We start from the raw sequence: 11546 nt of genomic DNA on the forward strand, positions 1-11546 counted from the left end.
TCGATAGGATCGAGATCTTGTGTACCTTACCTTTGTAATGGTCAATGCATTTCATATTGCCTGGAACGTTGGCCGATAAGAAGTTAAGTTCCGCTTTAAATTTCATATATTCCTTTTTTTATACTAATTAAACTTTGAAATCTTCCATTCACTTCGGTGGTTGTTCCCAATTAAGTGCATCTTACCTCGGTTGACTTTTCTAGCATTTATCCGTAACAAGTCAACTCCTTTTATGGACTATAAAATCGAGTAGTTAGTTGTACACTTCGCGTCTCCATCTTCAACCACACTGACCTCCCATGATAGAGCTGTCTGATGCTAATTAGACGGTTCTGATCCTCTCTGGTAGATAAAACCGCCCTCTCTCCCATGTTATTATCGCCCTCAATAGAGAAAAAAATTAAGAAAAATGAAGCGAGAAACGGAGACATTTATTAGATCGGCTCGGTCGGCCATGGACGAGCACCGCTAAAATGCGCGGGGCTTGCCCTCCTGCTATCCGGCGCATCATCTCCTCGAAGCCCTTGACCTAGGGTTTCCTCTCCTTCTCCCGTACTGGCCTTGCTGTGTCCCCCCTCCTCTCGTTAGGATCATGGCGGCGCGGGCTTGGTCGGCGGCGCTCCTCCTCCTTCTTGCTGCCGGCGAGATGGGGACCGCCGCCGCCTTGCCGGTGGTCTGTCCTAGAGTGTCGACCGCGGAATCGGTCTTGGGGCGCCCTGCGTCTTGCTCGGCTTTGGATTCGCCGATGCTCGATGGCGATCCCATCGGCGTCGTGGAAGTGAGTACCTACTTCCTCTATGTTTTGTTAGATACTATTGTTTAACAAAAATTTGATGAATTAGATGTAGTTTTCTGGTGATTCTCTTTTGGTGCCGTATGATTGCTCCACAAAGTCCACATTTTTAATATAATTTAAATGGGTTTAGATTTTATCTTAAAAAGACTAGCTTTGTCGGTTACCAAGTGCGCCGAAGATATGCTTTCTTATGGTGGAGGAGAAGGAAGATATTAGTCAAGAAAAACGAAAAGAAAAAGGTTAGGAGGATGATGTGGTGTTTTATAGGAGTGAATTCGGTAGGTTTCGTGGTGATCACTGAGTAATTTGCTGAGTAAATTTCACCTCATGTGGAGTAATTATTGCTTTCGTGCTGCATAAGGCATAAAGAAATAGTATACTGTACTTGGTGGTTCTTTTGAAAACTTGGTAGGGAAAATTACTTGACTTACGGCAGTGCGACGTGAATTTATATGACAATAGTCATATTAGGATAGTTCGAAAGGTACCGCTCGGGTGGAACTTCTTTTGAATAACTAGATATTTGTCTTCAAGAAGATTGTACCTCTTTATCCTCGTCAACGACTATTATGTGCAACCGTCATGTCTGTCTATGGATTTTTTATCCTCGTCAAGGACTATTATGTGCAATATTAGATTGAAGATTGTACTTCTTTGAGCAGACTACCCTCGTGTCTGTCTATGGATTCTTTATCCTTGTCAAGGACTATATTGTGCAATACTATATTGAAGATTGTACTTCTTTGAGCAGGCAACCCTCATGTCTGTCTATGGATTCTTTGTCCTTGTCAAGGACTATTATGTGCGATATTAGATTGTTCTGGTTTTGTAGGTACTTCCCCATCGGCAACAAAGTGTAATTTTGTGACTTCCTTTTCAGCCTTTAACTACTTTTCCTTCTGGAGTCTTCATGCCCATTAGATTAATTATCTGACTTGAGAAATAATATTTAATCGATTGGAAGGTACTTCCATCAACCTCTTTAGTAATGGAGTTGGAATATTTCCTATTAGGTGATGTAGATAATTCACTTAGATTGTAACTTTCTATTTGAATTCTACATCTTGATGAAGAGATTACCTCATCCTAAAGTGTTGGGACTAGTGGCTTGTTATAGTTCCCATTTTATCAGTAGAAGGGATTCTGCTACCCATGCACAGGTTAAGTGAGCAAGTGGCCCAAGAAAGCAATATACATATCTGATGAAAGTCTTGGAGAAAATTGACCAATTTGAGGAGGTATGCTTACGGTGTTTTGCAGTTGGTCCTCCTTTAGTTTTTCAGATCTTCTTAGCCACCTTGTCCCGGTTGTGATTGATGGTAACAATGGGCAATGAAATGATATGAGACAAATTTATTTCATTTTAAGATTTACAATTAAGTAATTATCTCTTGAATTCAATTTCAGAGTTTTCAGGATTGTTTTTGATGCATTGTCTATATGTCTGGGTGTTTCAATAAATTAGTTAGTGCATCCTTACTATTAAACCTATTTATTGTTTAATGACTGTTTTGCTTGTGCTATCCATTCAGTTGTATTGACTTTGTTATTGATAGAAAAGAAAAATGCTTTCACGAAGTGAGGAATTATTGAATGTAACATTATTGCTATGGAAGAATTTGATCACAACTTCCAGAAAAATTATTAGTGTATTGTTACAGAATAATCTTCTCATTTTCTCTATTTAATCTTTATTTTATTATTTCATTTTGTTTGTCTTGAATTTTGTCCCTCTCTTAAGGTAAAAAATCTGGTTTTGCCAGTCTCTTTAACTGCTCGGACCAAAAATTTCTACTAGCTGGGTATGAAACTGTGCTGCTGTTGGTATTCTCTTTTGACACCATTTTTTTTGTGATGCTGTTTCTGTTTACTCTTTGGTTTTCATATTGGCAGTTGTCCATCCACTCAAAGAAGTGGGCATTACAATTCAACAGTGAGTGGTTGTATATTGCTCAACATGTATAGTAAGATGGGTCTTGTTATTCATCAGTCTCTCACTGTTTATTTATGGGCCCAACACATGTGAATGGTAGCAGCTACCAGTTAACTGGGTTAACCAGTAGTCCTCTCCAGACCTTTTATTTAGTGCTGCTTGTCTAATAGAGTCTTATGGAATGTATAAATTTTGTCCAGTCCGAGTGATCTTTTGCCCATCCTTTAGTTTTCTATCTCATACTTGTTTCTTTGCCTAAATTTTGACATATTGTGTTCTAGGGAGATGAGGTTACATTGCAGAGGTCTCTGAATCTCGTCCACCAGAATATGGAGGAGTATACTGCTTTACTCTTTTATGCTTCCTGGTGTCCTTTCTCTAATATGTGTAGACCAAATTTTCAGACGTTGTCTTCTTTGTTTCCAATGATTCGTCATTTTACTTTTGAAGAATCTGTTATCAGGCCAAGGTACCTAAATATACCCCTAAGTTGAAGTTGAACATTTGTATGCATGCGAAATGACTGAAATTTGGAAATTGCAGCATACTCTCCAGGTATGGAGTTCATGGATTTCCAACCCTTTTTCTCTTGAACTCTACAATGCGAGTAAGGTATCATGGATCACGAAGCATCAATTCCCTAGTTGCTTTCTACAACGACATTACAGGTAAATTGAGTTTGTCTGTAGACTAAGATTTGATAAAATTGATCTTTCCAATCAATTAGAAGAATCCAAAGATTAAGACATGGATAAGTAGAATACCTAATGTTAGATCTTTTATATCTTTTTGATGATTGATTTCATATTTTTTTTGAGAAAACATAAATAAACTCTGGTCACCCATTAGTGTAGGGCCATGCATTCATTATCTTCACTGAAGTTCTGAAAAGTTGAAAAGTTGAAATATAATTATCAAATAATCTCTCATTTCTGAAGTCGTTCTCGGATCTGACATTCTGTTATGGTGCAATTTGGAGGGGTTAATCCTGGATCGTTGGATGCACTATCCACTGGGCAGTCCGTAGAATTGTCAAATGCCCCTGAGGTCAAGGAAGACACTGAGCAGGAAAATTGCCCATTCTCATGGGCAAGGTCGCCAGAGAAATTGCTTCAGCAAGATACATATCTGGCACTTGCTAGTTCTTTTGTGTTGCTCAGAGTGCTCTCTTTCTTTCTTCCAAAACTTCATGCATGTGTCATGTGGGCTTGGAGGAGGCATATCCGATTTGCAAGCTTGATGGACTTAGGGATTATTTACAGTTCTATATTGAGCAAGCAAAGTTGGGATCCAAAATGTTAAATTCATGCAAAAGAAGTAATTTGCAGGAAGGAGTGATGATTCGTCCAAGTCACTGGCATCGGTATTCATTGGAGAGCCAAGCTCTGGAAGGGACAAACTATTCGAGGGAAAGAAGATAGGAAGCAATTCCTTATCCAACGCTGTTGTATAGTGGATGGATCCTCAGTTTTTCTTGCGATGTGCTGCAATGATTATTGTAGCAACCACCGTGCAGGAAGATGATTCAATAGCCAATTGTTTCCAGTCTTTCCTACAAATTTCATCTGCATTAACCTTCTTTAAGGAAGACAGAACTAGCTCTGGATTAAATTTTGTCACAGAGTTAACTTGTAACTTTTGACTCGCCTCATGAGAATAACTTTCAACTAGCCCCACAACTTTTTGACATACAATTATCTCAAAGAACTCTTGAGAAATGCTGCTGATATAATTCTGGAGAAGGTTGAGAATTTGAAGGGTGGAATTAACATCAGAAATCAAATGATTTAGCTATTGTCAAGTATGTGGAAGATCTCGTCTGAGTAACATTTCCTGCTTTAGTGCTACCAAAAGAAGAAAAAAAAAACATGTCCAGCTTTAGACTACATATTGTATTTTTATCAGCAGCTTTGTGACAATACAAAAATGAACAAGCTATGGAACTAGAGAATATAGCTAGCTAGCTGTACACGACCACTTGATCAATATATGAAGACTCAAAATGTATTGTTACCTACATTGCAAACAAGAAAAGAGTTTCATCAAGATACGCATAAAAAATGTTATTATCTGATGGTAACAAATGATTAACTTACCCTTCGATAAATATCAATCTGCTTCTGCTGTAGTATCTTTACTGACAATCTGCTAAGACAATAAAATTTATAAGAGTTAGTGAGAGTAATTGAAGTGTGGACCATGTATACTTTATAAAAACATTAAAGCAATTCTCAAATAGTGATAACTCTATTTGAGTACTGTAACAAATTGTCCATCAAAATATACCGGCAGAAAGTTTCCCTTAAGGGTATAATATAAGTTTGATGATTAAATTTGGGAGTGAAAGTTTTCCTTAAGGGTATAATATCAGTTTAATGACTAACTTTGAAGGTGAAAGTTTTCCTTAAAGAGTATAATATTGGTTTGATGAGTACCTTTGAACTAAGTTATAGTCCTATATCAGGATCAGTTAGCTGTGCTGAACTAACTAGTTCCATAGTATTTCTACCAGTTAACATGTCAACTTTCTTTTGACATTAGGAGATTGTTACTTCTGTTTATACATAATGTGAATGGTTCACACTTCTATACCTGTGAAATGTAATCTTTTAATTTCCCACTGATGGACTGATCCAATGCTCTCTCAGCAAGCTCATACATTACAGTGTGACCTTCTGGACCAGCAACTTTCTCCTTTTGTAAGTACCTACATGAAACACAACATGAACAAAAGATTCATAAGGCCAAGGAAATAATTGAAGCATTGCATAGTCAGACAAGCACTTACCTTTGCTGCACAAGTATCTCCAATGTTTGTTTACTGTTACCAAAGAGTGGGTGGTTTTCATCAGTCTCAATTAATCCCACACGTCTTAGTTGATGCCACAAGTTTTCTGTAGTTCAAACAAATTTAGGCAACAATTAACTGTTTGTTCCACTAACTAGTATTCAACAACTGAGTGGACAAACCTTCAGATATTTTCCCTCCTGCAAGATGCACGATGCTGATTACAACAAAAGCAAACCCAGTCATATGGGAAATTTCTTTATCCTCAACATATTCGCTATAAACATCAGAAGGTAGCTGACTCACGATGATGTATGATTTTGACTCTACAGTACCTGAAGGCACTTAGATTGTTAACTATGCAAAGAAGGAGCTTTGTTATACAGAAGGAAACAAAGTTACACAACAGCATCAGTAGATGACAACCCCATCTCAGCACACTTCATGTTCTTTATCAAGCATTTATGAATTCCAACAATTGATTTGATCTAATAGAAGCATATAATACCTCCTCGAAAAGCTATTCCATCTCACATAAGATCTACCTCAATCATGAAAACCAACTCTTCAGAATATGGAATAGTGACTTACTTTGCTGAGAAGAACGAGTCGACCTGTTGGATGAAGGACGAGAGCGCTGAAGCTCTTTCATCTCATACCCGAAAATGCTAGAGAGCTTCTCTCCAGCCTCATTTATTACAAGCCCTGGAAGAGCCCGTTGACGGTAATTCCTAGTTACAATTTGTGTCAATTCTTCCCTCTTTATAGGGCACCCAGAACTTTGATGCGTCTTGAAAAGTATGTAGCGGATTACTTCTGCAACCAGCTTATCTTTTTCCTGCAGAGAAAATGCATTACCAGACATCCCTTACATATATATAAACAATGTAACTATAAGAAGAAAACAACAGAGCTGAACTCCAAACCTGTAAGGACACATCAATTTGTGAGTAATCATCATTGCTTGCCATCTTATGTTCATGTACAAGGAGTCATCTTCGTGCTAAAAAGTAAAAAATCAACCTGTTTTCAAAAGATAAGTCAAATTTCCTTTTATCTTCACCAGTTGTGCTTTAATTGAGGCAAATAATATCAATATGAACTGCTAGGACTTTCCATCTTGCAACTCCGTTGCATGGACAAGACCTTTATTTGTTTGAAAGAATGTTAACTAAGAAAGTGAGTCAGAAAGTGAAGAGTGAACGAATGAACATAAATAACAGCATTGAATACAGCAAATTTGAATGGTACTTTGGTCTCTTAATGAAGTATCCAGCATGTAAAAAACTGTCAAATCCAGTATTGACTAATAAGGGGAGATTGGTTGTCTGTATTAGCTGATGACCTGCATCTGCTGTATTGCCTGATTTTGGAGTTCGGTTATTTTTGTCTTCTTTGACATTTGAATTATTGCTCAAAAGATTCTGTGTTTGGTTGTAGGTTGTATCAGGACCTTTGGATTACCCCTGAATCAGTCTGATAAGCTTACCCTCCTCTAATGCCGCAGGTTGAACTCCTTTCCTCCTGGTATGTGGACGATTAACTGCATTGACCCAGACTTCCAGCTGACATAATAACTTGTTGACCATAGGTTACATTGGTCCACTTCAGCTCCTTAACAGAAACACTAATACCTTCATTACCATATAACTACTATATGATATGTCTTCTGTAATAAGAAAGGCTTATGCCTCTTAATTTTCACCTCCCAATTAGAGAAAACAAACCTCGAAGCATCAAGAGAACCACATTTTTTATTCCTATCCCCTAATATACTCGAAGCAGAAACATACCCATAACCCAAGATAGCCACTATTGCAAAATTCAACAGTAAAGAATCAAACTTTTCTACAAAACAGTTGTCACAATGCTTTCAAAGGAAGCCGAGGCGGTGGCCGCCGGTGGGGGTGTCGAGACTCGAAGGAGAGAGATAAAAGGGGGGGAGAGGGAGAGAGAGCTTGCCTTCACCGTGCGCCGGAGACAGGAGAGACCGAGAGAGCTCGAGAGAGAAGAGGGCTCGAGAGGAAGGGCTTGATTTGGGGAAAGCGATGATTTTTTTTTTCTTCTTTTAATAACTAAACCGGGTAGACCCGCACCTACCCGACCCGCTACGACCGAGAAGCGCCGTTGCGGTCCGCCAAGTCCGCCAAGTCGGTTGAACCGCCAAACAACGGCAGCACACTCTTTGCGGAGCTGCCGCCATTTCCGCTTTTCAATTGTATTCAGAAAGGCCAAAAAGGCGCGGGCTTTTCTTCTCCTATCAGCGCCAGAGGGCGGGACCTACTTGGATATTTGCATTGGAACATACTCGACTGGGAGCCCAAATTGGCCTGTTCTAAGGCTCATCTTAAATTGTTTATATGAATAGTAAGAGGTCAACCCGGGTTTGAGAAATTTTATTTCATTGGATCGACCCGGGTTTAAATTATCTTAAAGAGCACAAAAATACATCAAGTACCAAAAACTGATACTTTTGAGTATCCGTGGGGACAATAAGCCTAAATAATCCTAACATATTTCTTGATTGGCTATCTAATTTGTGGCTTGGTTAGCCTCCCGAAAGTTAAGAGGAGGTGGAAATATTCAAAAGAGACACAAAAGAAAATGTCTTCCAAAAATAGGTTTGCACTTGTATGGAGTGGCAATTGAGTAGTTGGGAAATTGAATTAGAGTAGTTAGATCATACTTGACTTCTAAATTTCTCATGAGCCGCCAGAAGAGCCCCACGGCGCACCTCAGTTGTGGATTAAAAGTGGTCGTCACATGACCCAGGAGTTACTCGCACAAGGAGCACAAAATACCTATGATTGTGAGCAAGGAATCCTAAACTAGTTATGGAGTTGGAAGGAGAGAGAGATCCATCAAGGACCTAATTATTTGATGAGTGAATGGGTCGATCTTGGGTATAAGTATCATTATACAGGACGGGTTTGGGTTTATTCTTTGATTAGTCGAGCTTAGGTCTACCAAAATTAGTCAGACTTAGAGTTGAACTTGACCTGAGCCCGATTCAAACCGAATAATGCTATACTCTACATTAGTCTACCATCTTCTTGCCCAAGTGCAGAAATGTGTTCAATATTATGTAATACATAACGTAGAAGCATTTTTGTATCATTTGATGATGTCTACCCATGTATGCATGCAAGCTTTGCAAGTTATTCTATCTAATTAATTTCAATGCTTCCATCCTGACCTCCACCGTGACATCACACGAGTTAATCGTTAATTATAGAAGAATTCAACTTTTTCTCTCATTCTATATTCCTGCACTGAGATCATGTGATTGTTACCCCCACATGTGGTCATTAAAAGTAAAAGGTAATGTTAATTAAGCTGGACGGCTGCAAGCCTTCGGGTCAAAGTGGTTGTCTTCTTTCTAGTTTTTTGGTCATGCATGCATAAATGTGTACATCTATATATACACCGCCAGTAGTTACTTGTTCATCGTCCAAATGGATTTAATAGCACCATATTGCTCTCTATACATAAGATTCTAACTGGACGACTCTTTCTTCTAAGTATAGTTTGGAAAGTTGTACCTTCTGAATCTTGGTAAACTTTCGTGTTTATAGCACACACCACCCGTGATCTCTAGTTGGAACGTGGAACTGACCGAAGAAGATGATTAAAGCCAAACAATTAACTTACCCTATAAATACCAACCTAACGTAAAGAACTACGTCCATAGCCACATCCAAATTAAAGTTTGCATGCACATATACAAGCTCTGTGACAAAGAAGAAGATAGATCGAGGATGAGTGCTTCGTTAGAAGCCTTGGCCATGGTGGGTGCCGACTACGCCGAGTATCGCGTACACTTTGAGGAAGATGAAGGCGTTTACCCGCAACATCTCTTGCTACAGAGTAAGTTGGTTGGGTCTAGGAATGGTGATCAAGAAGATGGGAATTCCAATGGTAGAGGAAGAGATGATGAAGAGGAGACGAAGGCAAGATTGATCCTATGGGCTAAAGAAGTTGCTTCGTCCATTCGAGAAAAGTTCGCCGAGTAGTATTAAAGTTTATATGAATACCTGATGAAATTGTAACTCTATTTCCTTAGACATTTAATAGGATGATTTAAAATGGCACTTGTATATCATATTGTGTTCCGGTTTTTCGAACATATCGGTGTGTAAAGTCATCATTGTAGCTTAACTATTAGTTGGGTCTTATTGGTTAATGATTTACTACGGAAGTTATAAATTTACCTTTTACTATAAACACTGGGATTTAATATTTATTAGATTTTCTATCAAAGATTTATATGCGCTAGATTTGAATTTATTGTAATATGTTTTTAAAAAAATTGACTCAATTGTCTAACTGAAACACACCACAAAATACACTTGCATCTCATGTGGGTGAAACCCATGTGATTTCCACGTGACTCGTTGGTCAAAGTTTCTACAAAATAATAAAATAGAAACCTCACATTTTCACAAATAATACAATAAAAAAAATTAAAAATACCATATGCCACAACAAGTCCCAAAATACATATCTATATATCATAACAGAGTAAATGCCCACGTAGGATTATAATCCATTTGACTTATTGACAACAATAAAATAAATAAAAGATACCATAAGCAACTTTTCACTGGCTCCTCTACGAACTCGGAGTTATTTACTAATCTAAAAACATTTGTGACTAGAATTTATCCGAGATTAGTCTCCCCGGGCAGTGGATGTCTGCGCAGGTATCAATCCTTCAATTTAGAGCCCCTTGTCATCCCGCCTTCCCCCACCTGGATGTTTCAACTCTAATAGCAAGCCCTATCTTCCACCAGGTGACTCGAATGCTATTTATCTAGTAGCACCGGGGGTGGTACTAGAGTATCACATCATAGACCCTCACCCCAACTCTATCTTCCTTATCAGTGAACCGAAACATAGTGCATAGGTACTTTTCGATTCTGAAAAAAATATTTCTCAAAGGTAACTACACAAGATGGGGGAGAACTCACCAATGAGCATCTCCATAGCAACGACAAGTTCCGACGTTACTCCGTCTCGTGGGAAGGGGAAGAGAAGATTGACGACTCCATGGTGAGGGAGAAAGGAAGGAAAAGAAGAAGAAGAGAGAGGGGAAGAAAAGAAAGCAACTCACATGTCAGGCACATGCACTCGCTTTATATACATATATATATATATATATATATATGATCAATTTTGCTCTGAATAATATATAAATCTATATTGAGCAAATATGAACGTAAGAGCTACTCTTGTATGTTGGTATTCTTTTATATTTATCGAAACTAATATACCAATATAAATTCTTCCAATATACACAATGCAATTAAGGTTGCAAAATAAGGCTAACGCTTGCTAAGAGTGAGTTTTTGACTAAACTAGGTGATGCGGACATCACTGATAGGACGCGATAGCGTGTGTACTAGCGCAGGAGGCGCCGACAGTTGATGATCCCTCCTATAGGGATCTGGTTCTGATTTTTATTTATTTAGGATGTCTTTTGTTTATTTCCTATGTAGGGTATTTTTTTGCTTATTTCCATTGTAGGTCTATTTATAGACCCGTTATATTTCCTTTGGAACTTAATGAAAGTTTATGTGATTTGTTCTCTCGAGGATTTTGGTGTGAAACCTTTTCTTAGGGTGGAGGTGTGAAACCCCATTCCTTCCCTTCTTCTTTCTCTGTTTTATTTTCCTCCACTACGTTTTGCATCACTAGGCATCTATATCATTAAGATATAAATAGGTCTCTTCTCGACACCTTTATCGCGAGCTTATCGACTCGGCATAAAATCATTAACATCTAAATTTGCTAGCACTTTATCTCAAACATAAAACAAACACAAATTAAAAATAAGCGGGCAGCTGATCGACTTGCCTATATTAATAATTTTATTTAATATAAAATGCTAACTTTGTTAGCGGTTTTCTTCTAAACCAATGAGCCGGCAGTTGACATGTCCAAGTTTGAGTATAAAATCTATTTAGGTATTTAAATATTCACGAAGGCTTAGTTTGGTTAGAAACTTTAGCTTCTAATTAAATTAGTCC

The 11546-nt window shown here is 38.2% G+C and overlaps 2 protein-coding genes across 3 annotated transcripts; one reads left to right on the plus strand and one right to left on the minus strand.

Moving 5' to 3' along the window:
- Positions 1-310: 310 nt before the first annotated feature.
- LOC140780360 (5'-adenylylsulfate reductase-like 3) lies at positions 311-4418 on the plus strand. Its single transcript, XM_073125857.1, is given in 6 exon segments — positions 311-778; positions 3011-3198; positions 3273-3397; positions 3709-3972; positions 3975-4067; positions 4070-4418. Coding segments are annotated over 6 exon segments (969 nt in total). The 5' UTR covers positions 311-592; the 3' UTR covers positions 4183-4418.
- Positions 4419-4494: 76 nt separating this feature from the next.
- On the minus strand, positions 4495-7579 carry LOC140780369 (uncharacterized). 2 transcript variants are annotated; one of them, XM_073125880.1, is made up of 8 exons: positions 7480-7579; positions 6444-6540; positions 6109-6355; positions 5700-5852; positions 5518-5623; positions 5322-5436; positions 4826-4874; positions 4495-4743 (listed from the first exon to the last, which is right to left on the minus strand). In XM_073125880.1, the coding sequence occupies exons 2-7, from the start codon at positions 6486-6488 to the stop codon at positions 4839-4841; spliced, it is 702 nt and encodes a 233-aa protein (XP_072981981.1). In that variant the 5' UTR covers positions 6489-6540; positions 7480-7579; the 3' UTR covers positions 4495-4743; positions 4826-4838. The 2 variants fall into 2 exon arrangements, with proteins under 2 accessions (XP_072981981.1, XP_072981971.1); XM_073125870.1 differs by having other exon boundaries at positions 4826-4877.
- Between the last annotated feature and the right edge of the window lie 3967 nt (positions 7580-11546).

The sequence above is a fragment of the Typha latifolia genome, chromosome 1 (assembly GCF_019914945.1).
Source record: "Typha latifolia isolate L0001 chromosome 1, TyphaL0001v2, whole genome shotgun sequence".
Lineage (NCBI taxonomy): Eukaryota > Viridiplantae > Streptophyta > Magnoliopsida > Poales > Typhaceae > Typha > Typha latifolia.

What these genes read in the sequence shown, in the direction of transcription:
- LOC140780369 (XM_073125870.1), bottom strand. Translation starts at nt 6,488, where the DNA reads ATGGCAAGCAATGATGATTACTCACAAATTGATGTGTCCTTACAG. An exon ending in AAATTGATGTGTCCTTACAG is followed by an intron (nt 6,356 to 6,443) that starts GTTTGGAGTTCA and finishes TTTTCTCTGCAG; the next exon opens with GAAAAAGATAAGCTGGTTGC. An exon ending in GAGATACTTGTGCAGCAAAG is followed by an intron (nt 5,437 to 5,517) that starts GTAAGTGCTTGT and finishes TGTTTCATGTAG; the next exon opens with GTACTTACAAAAGGAGAAAG.